The 21,959-nt window shown below is 34.4% G+C and overlaps 4 protein-coding genes across 4 annotated transcripts; 1 reads left to right on the top strand and 3 right to left on the bottom strand.

Annotated features, from left to right (window-relative positions):
* Nucleotides 1–4,396: 4,396 nt before the first annotated feature.
* LOC134652259 (phospholipase A1 member A-like) lies at nt 4,397–6,708 on the bottom strand. Its single transcript, XM_063507429.1, has 3 exons — nt 6,591–6,708; nt 5,550–5,844; nt 4,397–5,028 (listed from the first exon to the last, which is right to left on the bottom strand). The coding sequence occupies exons 1-3, from the start codon at nt 6,706–6,708 to the stop codon at nt 4,398–4,400; spliced, it is 1,044 nt and encodes a 347-aa protein (XP_063363499.1). The 3' UTR covers nt 4,397.
* A 4,093-nt stretch (nt 6,709–10,801) lies between these two features.
* On the top strand, nt 10,802–11,433 carry LOC134652167 (phospholipase A1 member A-like). The gene is given in 1 exon segment (XM_063507328.1): nt 10,802–11,433. A coding segment is annotated over 1 exon segment (579 nt). The 5' UTR covers nt 10,802–10,850; the 3' UTR covers nt 11,430–11,433.
* Nucleotides 11,434–14,885: 3,452 nt separating this feature from the next.
* On the bottom strand, nt 14,886–17,176 carry LOC134652306 (phospholipase A1 member A-like). The gene is made up of 4 exons (XM_063507478.1): nt 17,119–17,176; nt 16,343–16,634; nt 15,168–15,649; nt 14,886–14,890 (listed from the first exon to the last, which is right to left on the bottom strand). The coding sequence occupies exons 1-4, from the start codon at nt 17,174–17,176 to the stop codon at nt 14,886–14,888; spliced, it is 837 nt and encodes a 278-aa protein (XP_063363548.1).
* A 1,225-nt stretch (nt 17,177–18,401) lies between these two features.
* On the bottom strand, nt 18,402–19,574 carry LOC134652166 (lipase member H-like). The gene is made up of 2 exons (XM_063507327.1): nt 19,299–19,574; nt 18,402–19,106 (listed from the first exon to the last, which is right to left on the bottom strand). The coding sequence occupies exons 1-2, from the start codon at nt 19,477–19,479 to the stop codon at nt 18,403–18,405; spliced, it is 885 nt and encodes a 294-aa protein (XP_063363397.1). The 5' UTR covers nt 19,480–19,574; the 3' UTR covers nt 18,402.
* Nucleotides 19,575–21,959: the final 2,385 nt, after the last annotated feature.

The following is a 21,959-nucleotide window of genomic DNA, read 5'->3' as shown; positions in this document are numbered from 1 at the left end:
CAGTCAACAGGCCCATTGTGTTCGTCACCAATGGTTGTATATCGTAACAATCACCATTTCTGGCTTGCTCTACTGTATCACATCGTACAGCTATGAAAGCTTCTGGATAAACTATAGCTGCCCACCAGATGGAATACGACCTGACATGACTGCATATGGAGTCGCAAAAGAACCAAGCAAAATGACCTTCCTGGTACGCCCCGCCGTTGACGTAGAACGTGACATGGGAAAAAGGGAACGATATGCTTGATAAGTCCATGGTTGTTAAAACGGTGACAACGAAATCGGCGTCAGATTTGTCTAATCTCTGGTCTGGTCCAAGATGGCGGAAGCAAGGACCTGCAGGATCCAGAGAAACGAGTGAGGAAATATTCCGTCCGGTTATCCGTCTGTAGTTCTTGGCTATGAAGCTCATGGTGTGTGCGCCGAGACTCATGCCGGTAATCTCTAGTTTTTTTGGGTCAAGACCGTGCTCCGTTAGTTTTACCAGCATTTCCGCCGCATGTTTACCAACGGCTCGGGCTAGGCGTGCAGCACTGAGAACAGTAAGGTTGTGTTGAAATTTTAGTACTAGGTAACTTAAAATTATATACAGACTCCCTGCCCAAAATCGTAGCACCGTACTCATTTGGCCCAACATATTACCGGTATCTAATTTAATAATTATGACGACCAGGGGCCTATCGCGTAATAAAATACAAGCTAATACTATTAGTGATTTTACGTACCAAATCACTTGTTAATAATAATTAACTTGTATTTTAGTATGCAATAGGCCCCTGGAATGATTAAAAAAAATTGAAAATCACTTATGTCTTAAGTGCGATACTTACAGTGGATAATGCATTGCTGTAAATTCTAATGTGTCCAATGATAGCACGTTGTATCCTCTAGCCTTATAGCCATAACCTAGACCTAAACCCGTGCGCCACGCATTCCCATCTAAATATCCACCAATATACATCCACGTTTTCTTGCTAAAGTCTATATCGGGACTCTTGGCTAGCTGGGCAATGCCGTAGTAGTTATAATGTCCTGTGAATCCTGTATGACCATCGCCTACTACTGCTATGATGAGTTTTTTTAGAGTTTTTGGCTTGATAACGGCTGGCTTAGCTGATCCAGGACCTAAAGACAAATAAACGATTTTTAAGCTTCAAACATTCTCATCCCACATGCATCTCTTTTCATACGAAGGTAACGTACCTAATTGGTTTAGTGTTACAGTACCTTCAGCTGAACGGGCGCGTTTACAACAAAGAAAGAAGAAGAAAAAAAGAGAAGAAGAAGATTGGATATTTATGTTAGAGCACTAACTGTAAATTGACCAAATTGGCTCTACATACTTCCCAAGCACACATACTGAGATTTTAAATTTTATGTACCTAATAGATACTCAATGAAAGATACTAAATAATCTCTGGTCGATATCAAAAGGGTATTTTTTGTAGCACAACGGATGAACTAAAAACTTACAGTCTGAAATCAGTCCTAAGGGGTAGCCTTCATCAATTTTAGAATATTCGACGCCATTGACTACAATTAACAATAACACGGTGAAATGTGTTACAATTAAAATAATTAAAAGAGCCATATTTAGTACTTTGTAGTTGTTGTTCTATTAGTTTCTAAATTATTTTATGTCAGCGCGGATTGATTGATAGGTTTGATATTTTTGACAATTACTTCTTTTTTTAATTTATAAATAAGTAGTTGAACACTTGACGTTTGAAAACAATTAATAAATATTAATACGGGGAATTCCCTTTTTATATTGAGTTGTTCTTTATTTTTTTACGTATTTTTTAAAATAAATATAGTAATTAAAAATAAATAAAAATCATACGTGTTTACATGGATTAATTATCAATGAAAAAATACGTGATACCTTTATTATAAATCCATAGGTATATCATTATAAATAAGTATTCATTTTCGGGAATTCCACCCCTGATTTAAAAATGATTCCTACAAGGAGAGTACAATTGAGTCATGTAAAGCATATGTTTTTAGGGTTCCGTAGCCAAATGGCAAAAAACGGAACCCTTACGGATTCGTCATGTCCGTCTGTCTGTCTGTCTGTATGTCCGTCCGTATGTCACAGCCACTTTTTTTTCGTAACTATAAGAACTATACTGTTGAAACTTAGTAAGTAGATGTATTCTGTGAACCGCATTAAGATTTTCACAAAAAAATAGAAAAAAAAAACAATAAATTTTGGGGGTTCCCCATACTTAGAACTGAAACTCAATTTTTTTTTTCATCAAACCCATATGGGGTATCTATGGCTATATAGGTCTTCAAAAATGATATTGAGGTTTTTAATATCATTTTTTTCTAAACTGAATAGTTTGCGCGAGAGACACTTCCAAAGTGGTAAAATGTGTGTGTGTGTGTCTCCCTCCTGTAACTTCTAAAATAAGAGAATGATAAAACTAAAAAAAATATATGATGTACATTACCATGCAAACTTCCACCGAAAATTGGTTTTAACGAGATCTAGTAAGTAGTTTTTTTTTTATACTTACGTCATAAATCCCCTAAATACGGAACCCTTCATGGGCGAGTCCGACTCGCACTTGGCCGCTTTTTTTATAAGTACATTACTTAGTTTGTTTTAAATAAAATCAACATCAGTAATAACAAATTATTATATAGTTAATTATCAAACCTGGGATAACTCGGGGCACTTATGACGTAACAAAATATTTTTCTCAAAAATGGACGGCAAAGTCGACGTTGCCGGGTAAAAAATAGGTCGCGAAGTGCGTAGTTTATGGTCATTCAAAAAATTAAAAAGTTAAAAACATTGCAGTCTCGATTTCGGGACTGCAATGTCGCATACAAATTCCATTATTTAACGAGTTCCAAACTTTTTCAAACTTCAAATGGCCATATCAAATGAAGGCATAGGTCCCTTAAACAGCCAAACAGATGATCAGCACTTATTATTATAAAGTCTATAACAGACTATCGCACCGCACCGCGACCTTGGAGCGTCGCACCCATAAGTGAGAGCGAGAAACAGATATCTCTTTCTCGCTCTCACTTATGGGTGCGACGCTCCAAGGTCGCGGTGCGGTGCGATAGTCTGTTACAGGCTTAATGTTGGTACCGCGACTATTTAGGTGTCTCAAATAGGTTGGCGTATTTTCAGCAGAAAAATACACTTCTTTTTTTTTTAAAGGCGGCAAGCTAATTTTTTTAATGGTTGTATTTTTTCTGTGAAAATTAATGGAAAATTAGAACGTTGCTTCTGTAAGTTCTGTAAAATATTTCTATTTCTTGCACCATTTTTGAGAAAAGCACTATATATGACTCGGCTGGGAGGCTACTTGCTGGCTTCGGATTCAATTAAACGGACTCCCAAGGTCGTCCGTTTAAAACGAATCCTCAGCCTGCAAGTAGCTACTTCCGAACCTCGACAATAATGTACTATTATCGACAATTAAATATATCGATGTTACTGTTAACATCTAAATGTTCTAAAAAAATATTTATACAAACACCTTTTTATTAATTTAAGAAGCATTATCTTACATTCTAAAAAGGTGTTTATTCGAAGAATTTATTTTATTTTTAAACCAGGTTCTCAATGAGCACATGTATTATTATATATCGACATATTTTTTATCGATATCAAATTCCTAGAATGTGCCCCGAGTTATCACAGGTTTGTTCATTGTGATATATCAGCCAACCAAATCGTCAGCAACTAAATTATTCATAAAAAGAATAACTAACAAAATGTACCTAAATAAATGTTATTTAAGTGATTATTTTTTTAGTTGAATTAGAAAATATCAGCAAAAATAGCTACCCTTAAACTAAAATGATATCCTGAGGGAAAGATTAGGGAAGATAAAAAATGAAGCCTCAATAAAATCTTTATTAAAATGATCTTATTTATTGTATAATAAGTGTTATAAAAATAAAATAAAACTAAAATTAACTACAATTAAGATAACTAAAGCTAAAAAATTAAAAATACCTATCAAAATTTTGCGCCCTTGGTAGGGTGCCCATCACGCAGGCAGCGTTCCCGCGCTGGATTGCTATGGCCAATCTTTGCGCGAGAAAGCTGCCTGCGCGAGGGTCACCTGTGGCCTCCATTAGGCGTTAAAATATGTATAATCACATATCAAAACACAAATAAGGTAAATAAACAATAAGCCTTAATTTACTGCCGGCCTAGCCAAGGTGACAATCGCTATCGCTTCGACAACGAAACGCTTTGTGTCTCTCTATCACTCTTCCATATTAGTGCGACAGTGACAGTTGCGTTCCGATGGCTACGAAGCGTTAGCGATTGGCAGGCTACGCGGCCTGGTTCTTATTGAAATAAGTATTGTTAATTTGAAATACTAGGTTCCCACTGATTTGTAAAATATGTGGCCTTAGGCCAACTTAGGCTTCTTCAGACCTCGCTTTCCTAAAGCATACGGCCACTGGTTAGTTGTACGTAAATAAAAAATCCCAGTTTTTCTTCTATCAATCAATGGGCCCAATGTGTTCGTCACCATTGGCTGCGAATCGTAACAGTCACCATCTCTAGCTTGCTGCACAGTGTCACAACGCACAGCTATAAAAGCATCAGGATATACCACAGCTGCCCACCCGACGAAATATGCCCTGGAATGACTGCAGATAGAATCGCAGAAAAGCCACCCGATGGAACCTTCTTGAAACGCTCCCCCGTTAACATAGAACGTTACATGAGCGTAAGGAACAGATATGCTTGATATGTCCATAGTTGTAAGGACACTCACAACGAAATCAGCGTCAGATTTATCCAATCTTTCATCAGGTCCGAGATTCCTGTAGCAAGCACCAGCTCCGTCCAATGAAGTAAGCATAGAGATGTTTTGTCCGGTCATCTGCCGGTAGTTCTTGGCCATGAAGCCCATGGTTTGCGCGCCGAGACTCATGCCGGTGATTTCGAGATTTTTAGGGTCAAGACCGTGGCGTGTCAGCTTGACTAGCATTTCAGCTGCATGTTTACCAACGGCGCGTGCGATGCGCGCGGCCCTGGAAAAATAAGTTACTGTTAAACACCGTAATGTTTCATTCAAGTCATCCAAAATTCAAAAATACAGAACTATGATGCGTGGCAATACTATGTTGAAAATATGTTGGCCTATGGACATGTTGATTTAAAAACCATCCTTCGAATTTATATTTATTAAAAAAATGTTTATGAGGGTATAGGTAATCAGTATATTTTAAATTTTTGAAAAATGTGTACATTAGGTATAGTAGTTTTTTTGCCCTTAGTATTCAAAGCTTTCACAATATTAAAGCCTATTTCAGGCTTCTAATGTCCGTAGGAATTCAATGTTCACACAATAAGTACATATTTTAGGCACATTGGGATAACTTCTTAAACAGGGAGGGTAATTGTGAAAATGGCAAAAATCTACTAGAAGTACTTTCTACTGCGTTGCAGTAAGTGCTGTTAAAGTATAAAGTGCTGGTTGTATACATACTTGCCATATTCAAAATAACCCCGTTTCTGAACTTATCCCAATGCACCTCAATTATTTACTTACAGAGGATAATAAGTCGTCGTGAACTGTAGCGTGTCAAGAGATAGCGCGTTGTACCCCCTAGCCTTGTAGTCATATCCCATATTCCGCCCAGTATGAAACGTATTTGCTTCAAAATATCCCCCAACGTATATCCACGTCTTCTTCTTGAAGTCTAAGTCCGGATGTTTTGCTAACTGGTCCATGCCATAGTAATTGTAATGTCCTGTATATCCTGAATGGTTTTCACCTATGACTGATATGAAGAGTTTCTTTAGACTCTTTGGCTTGATGGCGGCTGGTTTCCATGATCCTGGACCTGAAAAGGAAATTCAGTTTAAAAAATAAAGGCTTGTTTTGACAAAAACACTGCCTTGTGGTTCCAATGGGCACTGAAAGCAGATGAAGTATGAGTTTACAAATACAAGGTTTTTTTAAATAAAACCAGTAAAATTGTTATAGACTTTAGAAGACACTCTGAGGTTTCCCTAAGTTCTTTAACACATTAACTGCCAGCGACTCGCTAGGGGAGTTCACTGTTCGTAGGCGCTTTTCGCTACATACGGGTTTTCCCGTGTTATCGGCCACGTTCGTAGCGCGTAGCTCGCGCTGACACTGAATGTGTTGTAAGTTTACTGTAGGTATTCCGTGTAGTTTAAATGACAATAAGAATAAATGATTCAAGAGGAAGGTTTATGTATAATTTGTTAACCCGTGCGAAGCCGGGGCGGGTAGCTAGTAATTATTATAAATGATACGTTAAGAGGGGGCGGAAAACCAGGAAATTAGACGGAAACAAAAGCTATTCGCCGCGCGAAACTTGCGACGGGAGATATGGCCATCTAGCGGGTTTAAGCGTTTTGTCTTAATTACTCAGAAAATATACTACTGTATCCGTACCATGAGTCACTGACTCTTAAGTTTATCGTTAACCCTGTCTATGGTTTATTTATCTAAAATTACAAATTAAAATTACAAATTAAAAAAAAAGACAACGCTTATAGAATAAATTATTATAAGTTAAGCATTTATTTAAAATGGGATTTTGTATAAAAAAAGACTTACAGTCCGATAATAGACCTGTAGGATATCCTTCGTCAGGTCTAGAATATTCTACACCAAATACTGATGTAAACAGAAACTGTACAACGTAGATTACTTTAAATATTTTGACGTGTATCATTTTTGCCCTGTGTAGGTGTGGTTTTTCTATTGGCCCCAAAGATCCCTTGTCAACAAAGCGTCAAATATTGTTTAATAACTTTTTTATTTATATCTTGTGTGTATTATTCAAATATATTATGTCGTTATATAAGTAGTTACCACTTGACGTTCTAACAGAATTATTAAACAAATGTTTGAAAACTGTCTTTATATTACGATTTGCTTAATCTTTATTTATTTGTTAAGTACAATCATTTTGAATTAAATAAAAGGGTTTTATATGTATTTTTATCCACATAAAATTGTAATGAGAATTCATCTCCTTACATTTCTCAGATACTAATTACCTGTAGGTATACATTTAATGTCTTTGTCTTTGTATGATAATTATTTAAAATATCGTGATTAGGTACAATTTCATTAATCGTTTAATGAGAATTGTTGCAGTCGTCAAGCTCAAATACATATAGGTAGGTATGTATTTTTTAAATATTTTTTCTATATAAAAATACGTTTTTTTTTCTTATTTTTAATGTAGGTAAGTATAAAAGTATTATTAGTGGGGAGTGTGTACAATACTTGTTTACTGTTGTAAATATATATTAATGTGCCAAATTAAAAAAAAAACACTACAAAACATAAGTTATACCAATAGCTTTTTGGTGAAAGAAAACATCGTAAGGAACCCGGACTGATTTAAATAAGATCTATAGCTGGTCAAGCAGATCTTGTCAGTAGAAAAAGGCGCCAAATTTGAAACATGTAGGCGCGAAAGGATATTGTCCCATAGAAAATTTGAATTTCGCGCCTTTTTCTACTGACAAGATCTGCTTGACCATCTATAGTTTCCCCTCTGACTTGTACCAGGATTTGACTTTATTTCTAAAATTGTTTGAAAGTGTAATGTTAAGGAACAACATTTCTAAATTATTTTTATTGCATTTTATTTATTTATTTATTTATTTATCGAAATCCTGACCTGTATAATTTAAAGAAGTCTTGCGGAGTTAAACAACCTCTAGTAAAGGGCACCTTACTATAATATTTAGGTAACATATATTTTACTTATTATTTTTCCATTCAAATAATAAAAGATACTTAAAACGAAGTTATAGAAAAAGCTACTTTTAATATATTGAATAGTTTAAACGTATTATTTCCAGGAAAAAAAAAACAATTCATTCTCATATTAGTTTCAATAAATAAAGTAAATAGAAAACTCTTTTAATTTTTTATCTTAGTGCCAACTTTATAAAGAAATAAAATATAAAACAAATTATTCCATAAGTCTAGAGTATTTAAACATTAGTTTAGTAATTCTTGTCGAACGTTAAGAACGTCATACTTACATGATATACAGGTTGGCCCAAAATACGTTGACAAATAATTTTTAGGTAAATTTTATTACTTACACGACTTTTTCAAAATAGCATTTAAAATAAAAAAGAGGACAAAAATTAAAAAAAAAACACATTTTTATATCAAAATATAATTTCGCTTTGACACACAAACGTTAGCTAGTTTTTTTTTGTTTTAAATGATAATCTACTAAATTTAGATCAGGTGAGTAAGTGTGGCCGATCTTTTGAGCTTCTGAATTCAGAATTATTGTCTTTACACTACTTCCGCACTGAACGGTTCCTGTGAAATTGACCAGTTCTTCTGAAATATCCATTAGCAGTTACCAAAATGTTGTTGCTTGACCGAAGTGGAGGACCCACGCGAAATAAACTTTTCATACAAACGTAGTTCTCATTTTCCTCCCTGGATATTAAGAATATTGAAAATATTCAGAGACAATTTTTTTTGTATACCTAGTAGGTATTCACAGCTAAGCCGAGTTTAACCTAAGTTTAAACATTATAAGGGGTTAAAAAATTGCATGAAATTTGTTTTTCGCTCTTACTTTTACAATAATAAAAATCGAAAAAAGTCAAACGTAGGGGCATAGCTATGGTTAATATTTTCGAATTAAGAAACGCGAGTGACCGGTTTTAATATATTTAATACACCCTGTATATCTATACCTAATTGTTAAGATTACTAAAGTCGTACCTAACGAAACGCACTTTGCAAAAGAACGTACGTTACTGCTATATGTTTGAATAATACGTACACAATAAATAAATTATTTACTTACTGCGCAGATAATTATTGTGCAAACGATATCACAAAATTTTAAATTAAATTAATTGAAAAATTCACCGCTTATGGCAAGATTTGAACTCGTAACTTGTGCTGTAACTCATAATTAACACTAGGGGTACGGACCGATGTTCCGAAACGTCGCGAGTTCGAATCTTGCCGGAAGCGTTGAGGTACTCCATTTCTTCTTATGAAGCTTGAATTAAAATATTATTAACGTGTCATTAAATAAATCACTACAAATGCCAAAAATGTTAAATGTAAAAATATTAAAAGTAACCCATGTCGTGATGTTTCTGTTGACTTCAGTGTCAGGGGTAGACTATTCGACATTTGACGAAGGATATCCTACAGGATTACTTTAAGACTGTAAGTTTTATTTGAAACAATAGTAGATTGTACAACAAGGGCATAAAGTGACCCAGTTTCACCCGAGGCAATTTTTTGGTCTGAGCGAAGCGAAGACCAAAATAGTAGACTAGGGTAAAAATGGACATTTATGCCCTTGTTGTACACTCTGCTTTTCTCTTCGATTGCGAGGAAAATAATTATATTTTTCACGGCAATTTACACCACGAAATTGTCGTAAAGCGAAAGAACATAATACATAACCAATTCCCGCCAACTAACTTTTTTTTTTTTTTACATTTTCAACATGTGATCAGAGTTTCAGACGCTTGGTTTTCTGCCAAGTCAAACATTTCGGAGCATTTTTGAACGATAATCGACTCCTTTTTTATGTGATTTACTAAATTTAATGACAGAAAATACGGATTTCTAATATATTGTAGCAAAATAAAAATAATATAACAAGTTTTGTCATCTACACAATTTTATTGCTCAGTAAAATTGTGCAATATGTTTTAACTGTTTGGCTATTGAGACCGATTACCTTAGTCTTAGAAGAAAATTTTACTTTTATGCTCTAGAGCATAGCATGCGATTTTATGTCATCTACGCCTGACATAAAGGTGCACTTTTTGAGCATGAGAAGTGAAAAATCGTATTTTGAATTACATAAAAAAAATTCTCTTTTATTTAAGCATTTATTTAGGAAAAAGTAGCCTTGGAAATTTAATATTCGTGGCTTTCCACCTGTACCTGAATCTTAAAGCATGGCAGTCATCGATGTAAAATACCCGGTATTCGGCAGTACCAACAGCAACACTCTTAACTGTTCATCGGTAAACCTTATGCCTTTAGTAACAAGGTCCACCGATGGACAGCTAACAGTGTAGGCGATGGTACCGACAACACAAGCCTTTAGGTTTTAAAATTGGTCATCGAAACCAGTCATCATCAAGCCAAAGACTTTAAAATAACTATTCATATCAGTATTAGGCGAAGGTCATACAGGATACACGGGACATTACAACTATTATGGCATGGACCAGTTAGCGAAGAGTCCCGACATAGACTTCATGAAGACGACGTGGATGTACGTTGGTGGGTACTTCTCCACGAATTCGTTGAACTCCGGTCGGAATCTTGGCTATGACTACAAGGCTAGGGGATACAACGCGCTTTATCTTGACATGTTTCAATTCACAACAACTTATTATCCTCAGGAAGTTTACAACAATTGTTATTATATTTTTTATATTTTTAAATATAGTATTCAGACCAAAAACATCACACTGCTCTCCAAAACTCGACCAATTGTCGTAGCTGAAATTGCTGCAAAGTTCAAATGGGAGTAACAGATAATGTCGTGTATGATTTGTTCACTAAGTCAGCCACCCATTGGGTGCCATAATACGCCTAACGGTGGACATCGAAGGAATTGAAGGGATGAGCTTGACGCCTTGCCGATTCGTGGGAGATGGATAGGAGGAATAATAATGGAGGTCTCTGTCCAGCAGTGGAATACTATAGTATTCCACCTATTCCTTCCGCCTATAGGCTTTTAAATAAAATAAAAAATAAAGTTGATTCATTTTATTCAGATAAAGCACACATTTTTTTTATTTCAGGGCTGCACGCATCATACGAGCTGTTAGTAAGCATGCAGCTGAAATGCTAGTCAAGCTGACACGCCACGGTCTTGACCCTAAAAAACTCGAAATCACCGGCATGAGTCTCGGGGCGCAAACCATGGGTTTCATAGCCAAGAACTACCGGCAGATGATCGGCCATAACATATCTTTGCTCAATGCATTAGACGGGGCTGGGCCATGTTTCAAGCATCTCGGACCTGATGAAAGATTAGATAAATCTGACGCTGATTTCGTTGTGAGCGTTCTCACAACCATGGACATATCAAGCATATCTGTTCCTTACGCTCATGTAACTTTCTATGTAAACGGGGGAGCGTTTCAAGAAGGGGATATCGCGTGGGTTCCCTGTGATGCCTTGTGTAGTCATGTAAGGGCGTATTTCGTCTGGTGGGCAGCTGTGGTATATCCTGATGCTTTTGTAGCTGTGCGTTGTGATACTGTGCAGTAAGCTAGAGATGGGGACTGTTATGATTTGCAGCCAATGGTGACGAACACAATGGGCCTGCTTACTGTCAGGAGCAAACCAGGAATTTATTATCTGCGTACAGCTAACAGGTGGCCTTATGCTTTGGGAAGGCGAGGCTTGAGGAAAGCTTAAAAAGCGATATTACGTAAATCGTCACATACTATCAACAGAACCTTTGAAAGATACCATGTTATATTAGAGGTATAATCTTCTCCCGTCCACCATCACAAGATAACAATTGCAGTGAAATGTTAATAAATAATAGTAAAAAAAAAATATATATATTTTTTTTAATTCTGTTTTTTCACCCCGCAAGCAGAGTCCCTTTCCTCTGATGTAGGTAGTCACACGCCAGCATCACCGGGCTATGGGGTTGGTCTCGGACTGTCTAGAACACAAAATGACTAGTGTAATATTTTGCCTATATCCCTTTTAGTCTACATCGCAAACGGTCTAGAACACAAAATGACTACAATTATTTAGACCTTTATTTACCTACATTTCGTCGGTTTATCTTTACGTTAGCGATGTTAGGATGGATGGATGAATGGAGGGATGGATGGATGGATGGATGGATGGATGGATGGATGGATGGATGGATGGATGGATGGATGGATGGATGGATGGATGGATGGATGGATGGATGGATGGATGGATGGATGGATGGATGGATGGATGGATGGATGGATGGATGATTGGATGGATGAATGGATGGATGGATTAAATCTACCGTTTTTGCTTTATTGAGGAATTAACAAATCAATCAAATTCATTACTAACTTTTACGAGAAAATGACTTCATTTCTAAAATTTTATTGACGAATTTTTAATATTTGTCATTATGTATCAACATCTGAGCTGTAGGAACATTTCATTCTTAATTGTTTTTAGTAGTTTAACAACCTGTGTTTAAGGTCACCTTTCGATACTAGGTATCATACCTATATTATACATATTATATTTGACTTATTGTTTTCCAATCGAGTAAACATAAGATACCTACTCAAAGTAATGGAATTAAATAATATTTTTAACAGCGATAATTCAGGAAAATAATTCATTGGATTTTCACAAAGGTATTTTATTTTTATTTTATTTATTTATTAAAGTACATCCACATCATACATATTATAACTTACGCTAAACACATTTTAAAGGTAATAAATACTGATATGTATGACAATTATGGGGTACCTAACATTGACTAATTATCGCATCGCAGTAAGATCAAACTTAACCTAAAAACTATACAATTAAAACTAAATCTAAAATTATACTAATTAATTAATTAATATATATTTTATCATACAAAGGAAAATATTTTATTATAATAGGGTAATCGAATTTAAACTGTTGTGAGACATGCTAACATTGAATAATATGTATGTGTATCGCTACAAGTGTTAGGTGACCAAAGCCCAAACACACCACTATGCCCGCCTACAATGACAGCGGAAGACCTCCCCCAACCGGTTTTCTCGGCGCGCGCGCAGCGTGCGACGCGGCGTGCCGCAGTACGCGATACACGGCCGTCGTGAACGCTGCTCGCACTGTTAGTGCTTGAGAAAGGAGACCTAGGCTCTCCGAAACATGTCGCGCGAGTGACTTAAAACAAGTGAGTCTAAACCGTGAAATTATAATAGGGTATTTGACACATGTTGAATTTTATAACTAAATCTAGTTAAATAGATAGAAAATGAGCAATTTGTCACAATAAATTGAAAATTTTAATAATGTATGGGAATAATAACAAAATACAATACCTTAAAATTAAAAAAAGAAATAATAACTTCCAAATAATAAAAAAGTAATGATACCATTCGATTCCTTACATTTTATTAAAAAAAAGATTGTATAGCAATCATATACATAAACGCAACATTTCACCGACAAAATCGCAATTTCCTTGTTTTCCATACATTGAAACGGCTTCTAACGTTACATGATGACGTCACGATGTATTGCGATTTGGTTCGAAGCGTTTCGTCAGTAAAGTACGAGTGCCAGACTTTGACCATCATTTCTGACTTTTGTATTGCTTTAAGACAATGGGTCCCATACAGACATTTGATCCTCAAAACAAACCTGATCGATTGATACCATTCATAAAAAAATGTCAAATACCCTTTTATTTATTTTAGTGAGTATTTTAGTAAGTTTATGTGATAGAATAGAATAGAGTACAGAATTTTCGAAAACAGAAACGTAGATCGGTTGATCTGTGTGAAAGATGGTTTTAAGCAATCTTAGTTGGAAGCTTATTATAGTATTTTCTCATTAATTCCTGTTAAAAAAATTATTGAAAAATGTGGAATAATCATTTACTGGATCCCATAAGCACTGTGGTTTTCATTTTTTTTTCTATAAATTTAATACAATTATATAAAAAATATAGGTACAGGAATGAAAACAGAAAAAAATATGGAATTAATTAATTAATCATATAAACAAATTACATGATGAAGCAAAAAAAAATTGCAATATTTTTATTAAATTAATATGTCCTGTATGAATAATGAAGTCGCAAATCAATTCCTTCCTTTCCTAAAATATTTTTAAACTTAGGTATACATTTTACAGTATTCTCATAAATGAATAAAAAAGAATTTTACGTTTATTATTTTTCGTATTTATCTTTGGCATTTGACATTTAATTTTCTCAAACTGGCTTGTTTTACTTAGGGTGCCTTTAGATGAAAATTTGTATAAGGTCACCTTTATGTTGTATGAATACGATAGGTATCAAATCAATGCTTATTGCATAATTATACCTAATGGTCATTTTTTCTAAAGATCTTATGAATAAATAAGCTTTTCGCAAAAATTTAATTTTTGGTACAAGTTTTAATCGCTGACTGTACTTTTCTTTCCACAGGCAACTAATACTCATAGAGACAATTCTAAAAACCTGAAACAAATTCAAGCTGCGTTGTTTTATCACAAGAGTTCCTATGGCCACCTCCTGTCTCCAGCATCAGATCAGCTCGATGGTACCATAATATTGCATTATCACCAGACTTACATATGTATGCAAATTTTCAGCTTCATTGGAAGTTGGAAAGTGGGTCATAGTCATAACTTGCAAGATTTGATCCTAACAAACATACATAGGTACATTGCAAGTTAAATAAAAGCTTGTAAAAATAAACTTTAGCATTTTTTTTTATTCACTATATTATGTCGCGTCACTCGCGTCGAATGATGGTCCCTATGAAAGTTCCTTTACGTCTCTTATGGTTGGGCGTTTCTTAAAAATTATTTGAAGAAATATACGTTTTTACCTTATTTTTATTTCCAAATATTAAATTAACTGCCTTAAAATTTTTACAAATATTTTTACGTGACTGACAGCTACTTCATACAAAAAATAACTGTCATAGGGACCATCATTCGAAGCTGAAGGTATATAGGAGCAGCAGGTATAAACATTATAAATAAAACAGCGATACATAGTTAAAGCATTTATTATATTTTCACAAACATTAATAAGATATTTACATTTTCGTTAAGAATAAACGAAATTACTATTTGTTAGTATGATATTAATTTTAACTACTTTAGTAATAATTTTGACAATGACTATCTTCATCAACCTATGGGTTTTAAACTATTTAATTAAGTTATATGTAACTTATATTAAGTATCTACTACTTTGATAACTAAATAAATCCATCACAATATCAACCAAACCAATACTTGGTTCAGTCTTAGAGATTCTTACACTAGTAACACTAGGCTTCTTCAACCCATGTTTCCCTAAAGCAAATGGCCACCTATTAGACGTACGTAAATAAAAAATTCCTGGTTTGCTCATATCAGTCAACGGACCCATTGTATTTGTAACCATTGGTGTCAAATCGAAACAAGTACCATCTATAGCTTGTTGCACGGTATCACATTGCACACCTATGTAGTCACCAGGATATAACAATGCCGATATCCATAGTAGATAAGCTCTAAAGTGACTGCAAATGTAATCACAAGGGATCCAGGCTATATGCCCTGGTTGGAATTCTCCTCCGTTCACGTAAAATGTCAGATGGGAGATATGGTATCCTATACCAGCTATGTTCATGTTTGTAATAATGCTGATGACGAAATCGGCATCAGATCTGTCTAGTCTCCGATCAGGCCCTAGTTGCCTGAAGCAGACTCCAGCAGGGTCCAGAGTGGTAAGTAAGGAGATGTTCCGGCCGGTCATGAATCGAAAACTCTTGGCTATGAAGCTCATAGTTTGGGCGCCGAGGCTCATACCGACGAGCTCCAATTTTTTTGCATCTAAGCCATGAGCTGTTAACTTAACTAACATCTCAGCTGTATGCCTGCCAACTGTGGGTGCAAAGCGTGCGGCTCTGGAAACAAGATGTATAATTTTAATTTAATTGATTATCTCTAACAATAATGGTTCATGGACGTTCGTGGACATTTGTGAGTTGTGAGCCGTGTGCTGACATAAAACTAACAAATGGAGCTCCTTTCGACAGGTTATGTACATTATTACGCAAATCAATGAAATTAAAGAAATACGCCAAGCAGTTGCTGCTCTTGTTCGGACGGATGTAGTGGAACAACTGACCTGATTAAATTTGTATAATCTTTTTATGAATATGATCTGTCAGCTGTCAAAAGTGACGTTTCTTTAACTAGAAATTACTATCTGAATAGGCCTCCGGGTAGGGCTATTAAGAGTTAATGAAATCAAAAATGTATTTAGTTAAAATGGCATAATAGGGTTAAAATTCTTTTTGTCCCAAAAAATGTGACGGGATGGATGGAGCTTTTTGTATGAGATGAAATTTAGTTTTTAATTTTTCTCGTGTATAAAATCTACAGTTAGAAGCACATGCAATAGCACTCGATTTGTTTATTTAGTTGATGATAGAAGACTCATATAAAAGCGTGACAGACTGGTCAGAAACAAGACAACCCAAAGACAACGAAAAGAATTTTGACCCAATTACTGGGCTATCGAATGATATTATACTATCCAATAGTAGACTTTATTTATCTTATTCGTTAACCCATTAATCGCATGTTATACTTACTGGGGATAGTGCACAGTAGTAAAGTAAAGCGTGTCCAAAGATAGAAAATTGTATCCACGCGCTATATAACCCATACCCAAATTTTTAGGGGTACCCCAAGCATTTGAGTCTAGATATCCACCGTTCCACAAGACAGTCTTTTTCCTGAAGTCGATCCCAGGATTCTTGGCTAAGCTGTCTATATGGTAGTAGTCGTATGATCCCAGAAGTTTGCGATTGTCTCCATATACTGATATGTAGAGTTTTTTCAGCGTTTCCGGTTTGATAACGGCCGGTTTCCATGAGCCTGGACCTGAGGACAAGTCCATGTTTGTAATTTAAAAATAAGGTTCGATAGGTACCGAAGTATCTATTTATTTAGTTTTGCCAACAGGTGCAATACAAAAGAACTTATTAATAACAAGTTATAGAAAAAGATTGCTGGAGCATCCACATAATTACAGGCATTATGGAAAGTACGTATGACCTGGTTATGCTCAATTTAGTAGAATAAAGAAAAGTATCTAAATAACGTGATGTCAGTAGTCTAAATAACTATTTTGTTATCAAAATTCAATTGTATAATTGTAATTGTATGTATATACAAATACTTTCACATTCATATTTTTTATAACTAAATTTATTCCTTCTTGTGATTTCCCTACACTAACATGACTCAAGTGAAAGCACCGCTAATTAAGAAAATACGTTTGAAGTAAATCGAGAAACAAATATAACATTATAATGGTACATATAATATGGTTTCATTAAAAAAAATGATTTTACAATTTACTTACAATGTGGCAACAATCCTTGGGGGTAACCTTCGTCTATTCGAGAATATTCTACTGCCATGGTTAAACACAAAACTGATACAAAATGTGCCCCTTTTAACATTTTTGTTCTTTGCCCTTATTTGCAAGGAAATATTGTCCATCAGTACTTAATAAACACTTTATTGCACAAATCAAGTGGTAAGGTTTAAGTACAGTATAGTCGTGTAATATTTAAAGAAAGTACGAAGGCGATATTATCCTTTTGAGTGAAATATTGTTGAAATGTTTTGAAATATTGTCTATGTGTAAAATATGTCGATGATTAATTACGTTATTAAAATTATGTTTACCAATTTTTTTTTATTTGCATTTTTAAAACTAATAACAATTGACGTCCAAAAAATACAAGCAGACGAAATACTTCACAGCATTCAATATAAATTTCTGAGGATTGATTTGTAATTTAACATAAATAAATAGACAATATCATTTATTTTCTAACACAATGAAAATCTTTTATTTTGACCTTTTACAAATAGTAATACTTTCAGTTTTAAATTTAAATTACATATTCATTATTAATATATTGGTTTCAGTCTCTGACTTAAAGAGGTATTAAATCGTAAATTAGCGATTCATTCCCTCGTCCAAATGGTATGCTATAAATCCTACATACTCGTATATTTAAACTGTACACTTTGATTTTACAAGCATCCCACAAGGCTTCAGGAACCACCCTGTCTAAAGCTTTCTTTGGGTCAAGACAACAAAGATAATATTAGGTTTCCGATCATGCATCGCAGTTTCTTCGACGCAAGCGTAAGTTAGTAACAATAATTATAACAAAATGATTATATGATTATATGAAGAGTTCATTTATTCGAATTTTTCAAAATGTCAGGTACACCAAAATTACATTAATTATTTGTTTTAAATAATTAATGTAATTTTGGTGTACCTGACATTTTGAAAAATTATGTGATGTTTTATCACATAATTACACACTACATTTCTAAAAATTACATAACACAAAAAAAAACACGAGTCAAAAACAAAGCAGTCAGCAATCAGTCAAAAATCCCACCCCGCGTCATCCCAGGCGCAAAGGTGATGATTATTATTTATTTTAATTTTTTTAAATATATAATTGCATCTAAAGGCATTTAGTAAATTAAATACGCTAATTTACTTATATACGTTTTATGTCCACTGACCCAAGGTCCGCGTAAAAAATCACTTTGCCTCCTTTTCTGTTCTCTCAAAGCAAAATTTGCTATTTAAAAATTCAAGTGCAATGTTTTGTATTTAATTATATAATTTCAAAATTGACGAATGTATGAACTTTAAAAAATCAGGAATATCTATTCGTTGAGATCTCGGCATGTACATATCTCTCGGTTTCTTCAGGCCTCTCTTTCCTAAAGCAAACGGCCGTCTATTGGACGTCCTTAGGTAATAGATTCCCGTATTTCTTCTATTAGTATAAAGATCTATTGTATTTGTGATAGGCTTTCCATCGAAGCAGTCTCCATCCTTAGCATTCTGTACGCAATCACAACGAATCCCTATAAAGTTACCAGGATTCAACAAAGCCGACCACCAAAGGAAGTACGACCTTATGTGACTGCAAGAAACATCGCAGGGGAGCCACCAATAATGGCCGTTCTGAAATTCACCTTCGTTGACGTAAAACATCACATGTCCGATGCGTATTGATATGCCAGAGCCGTCCATGTTAGTAATCACCCCCATAACAAAGTCAGCGTCAGATTTATCGAGTCTTTGATCTGGTGGAACATTCCTGAAGCAGGGTCCAGCAGGATCTAATGCAGTCAGGGTTGAAATGTTCTGGCCGGTCATAAATCGGTAGTTCTTGGCTATGAAACCCATGGTTTGGTTTCCCAGGCTAATGCCGACGAGTTCCAATTTTTTTGGGTTGAGACTGTACTCTTTTAGAGTTACCAGCATTTCTGTCGTGTTTACCGATTGGGTGCATGTGGCGAACAGCGCTGGAACAGACACATTTTATTGACAAAAAATAAACATATGTATATACATATGTAAGTTTATCCTTTATATAAAATTGTTCAGCATACAAACAATTAAATTTGATTTTCACATATTTATGTTATATATCTTTTATGGTTGTAGATTCGTGATAGATAACGGTTTCGAGATGGCTATTCATAAAGTATACTTACATAGGATAAAAGGTAGCTGTAAACTCCAATGTTTCCAGTACAAGCGTATTATATCCATTCTTCTTATACACCTGACCCAAGAATCGTCAATCTGCCACGTCGTCGAATCCAAATATCCGCCAACATACATAAATGTCTTCTTGCTAAAGTCTATGTCAGGATTCTTGGCTAAATTATGCATGTGATAGTAGTTGTATGATCCTGTTATGTTCCCGTGTTTTCCGACCACGGAAATGGTGAGTTTCTTCAAACTTGGCGGCCTTATTATGGCTGGTTTTGATGACCTTAGACGTGACAGTATGTTTAAGAAAATTTTAGGTGCAAAAAATTTAGATCTTCAAGTAGTTGATTTTTTAATAATTATAAATGCAATATACGCTTTATGAAAATAAAAGGGGTAAAATTGGAAATAACAATAATTTAACTAAAACTAATTTATTTTTCCTAGTACTCGTGAAATAAAACTTTCAAGCTGCATGTCATTGCATAACTAAATGAGTTGTTCTGAATAAAAAATGATTGAGTAACTTACAGTCTGGAATAAATCCTTCGGTAAGGACTTCAGCATCTCTTACATATTCCACTGCCGTCACAGAAACTAGCGAAATAAATACAATTTCAACAAATTTCATCATTTTCAAAGTATTCAACTGAGGTATCTATTTTATTTCTTTTAAATGTTTCATCTATGTGTATGCTTATGATTCAGATTCAGATTCTTTATTAATAAACTTAAATTAAGGTTTTCACGTCAATAAAATGTTAGTAATATAAGTAAGTCAATATATTCACAAAAAATTCTCATGTAGTTGCTAGTAATAATCCAATCGTATTATAAATAAACATATTTTTTGTAACGCTATATCGCCGGCTGAGAATACGTTTGTGCCATATCCATTTTTGAGCAAAATCGTTTTTTAATGATTTCTAAAATAACAAAAAATATGCTATAATTGACACTAATCGGTTTTTGAAAAAACATATTTTTCAAAAATGTTGTGCCATAGCGAATATGGCACATTTTTGAAAACTGCGGATTTTACTATAGGATAATTACACTCTGTCAACAGAAAATTATCACAAAAATGTGACATATCTAAAACTTTTGTGTCCTATCATACATTGTACGTTTACCATTTACTCATGAAAAACGGATATGGCAATAATAAAAATGCTTTTATTTTATGATTACCACTCTATTCACAATATTTGTTTAGTACTATAAATAGTAAACATATGTGCCTAAACTAAATGATAAATAAGTTCAATATTTCCTAATGTAAAACTTTTCGAGAAATTATTTTTTTTTGCTTTTTTTCGCTCTCCTGTAAACCAATGTAAGTGGCGTATGGCACAAACGTATTCTCACCCAGCGATATACTTTGGTTTCGTTATACTCTGACTTAGTAAAAATCTTTCATAAAACTGTTGTTTATATAAATATGAATGCCTACCTATTTTTTTACACAAATTAAAACTTCTTTTATTTTGACGTTTGAATTAATTGAGTTTTACGTTTTTGATGGGTTTAAACACCTCAATTAAAAAGTCACCTTTAATTAATTGCCAAAACATAACTGAATAATAATGTTACAAAGGTTAAATTTGGTTAGTCAATCTATCAAGTCAATAGTCAATCAATAGTTTGGTTAGTCAATTTTACCTTCTATTATTCAGTATTTATGGACAGTTGACAGTTGTTCAAAGGTAATGACAGCTGTCAACAATATTGAATGGCGTGTTGTTTAACATCAAGATATTCAATTTTTTGCACCTAAAATAGTCAGGTTTTTTTTTATTGAACAAAGTAAGCATTTCAAAAATTAATATCACATATCTTTCATTAAGCCTTACTTAGTTACTTATGTCATAAGTAACTATAATTAATATCACATATATAGAATTTTACGATTAGAACTTATCTAAATAGTGGTGTCCAGAATAACATTAACCAGACAGCAGTTTAAAATTTTAGTTTATGGTGTAGATTTTATTTGTCATTAGAGAGGATCAAATATTCTTATTACAATCATACACACTTACCCAATACAACGCTAGTTTACTTTGTTTCTGGACACTATTATTTTGACTACTTATATCATTTTATTTTCACAGAAGTCACAGAACACATCAACACATCATGTGAGCCATTAAGCGTAACAGGTACTTATATTTTACATTAATATAAAAATTTTACCTTCCAATAAAATTTGTATTATGTTTTCTTCTACGTCCCAGAAGTTATTGAGAGAGTTACGCCGCAGTCGGTCGATAGATGCCGCTAGCGTCTATGTAGTCGCTCCGCTTGACGTTGTGACACTTGTGACGTAGATTCCGCTTCCCCTTCCTGCGAACAGAGCTGCACGCGCGCCTCGCTTCGCCGCCATTACATTGTTGAGCAGAAGTACCGTCGGTATAAAAGGGCCTACCAGGAAGACATTACTTTGTTCTGGGACGTAGAAGAAAACATAATACAATTTTTATTGGAAGGTAAAATTTTTATATTATGTGTTTCGTTCTACGTCCCAGAAGTTATTGAGACCTGTTTATTATCTCCTGGTGGCGAATCAGCGGGCGCGCGAGCGATAGGGCTACACTTACTGGATAGGAAAATAATACATACGCATAGTATTTGTAACATATATATGTAATCGCAGTAAC

This window comes from Cydia amplana, chromosome 11, assembly GCF_948474715.1.
Source record: "Cydia amplana chromosome 11, ilCydAmpl1.1, whole genome shotgun sequence".
In the NCBI taxonomy this organism is placed as follows: Eukaryota; Metazoa; Arthropoda; class Insecta; order Lepidoptera; family Tortricidae; genus Cydia; species Cydia amplana.
The sequence above is the reverse complement of the archived record's forward strand: the minus strand, read 5'-3'. Positions and strand labels throughout refer to the sequence as shown.

Excerpts from the sequence above, each read along its gene's own strand:
- LOC134652166 (XM_063507327.1), bottom strand. The coding sequence starts at position 19,479 with ATGCATAATTTAGCCAAGAATCCTGACATAGACTTTAGCAAGAAGACA. Across the intron at positions 19,107-19,298 it reads ACAGCTACCTTTTATCCTAT|CGCTGTTCGCCACATGCACC; the intron begins GTAAGTATACTT and ends TGTCTGTTCCAG.
- LOC134652306 (XM_063507478.1), bottom strand. The coding sequence starts at position 17,176 with ATGGCAGTAGAATATTCTCGAATAGACGAAGGTTACCCCCAAGGATTG. Across the intron at positions 16,635-17,118 it reads CCAAGGATTGTTGCCACATT|GTCCAGGCTCATGGAAACCG; the intron begins GTAAGTAAATTG and ends ACTTGTCCTCAG. Across the intron at positions 15,650-16,342 it reads ACTACTGTGCACTATCCCCA|AGCCGCACGCTTTGCACCCA; the intron begins GTAAGTATAACA and ends TCTTGTTTCCAG.
- LOC134652259 (XM_063507429.1), bottom strand. The coding sequence starts at position 6,708 with ATGATACACGTCAAAATATTTAAAGTAATCTACGTTGTACAGTTTCTG. Across the intron at positions 5,845-6,590 it reads TACAGGTCTATTATCGGACT|GTCCAGGATCATGGAAACCA; the intron begins GTAAGTCTTTTT and ends TTTCCTTTTCAG. Across the intron at positions 5,029-5,549 it reads ACGACGACTTATTATCCTCT|GGCCGCGCGCATCGCACGCG; the intron begins GTAAGTAAATAA and ends TTATTTTTCCAG.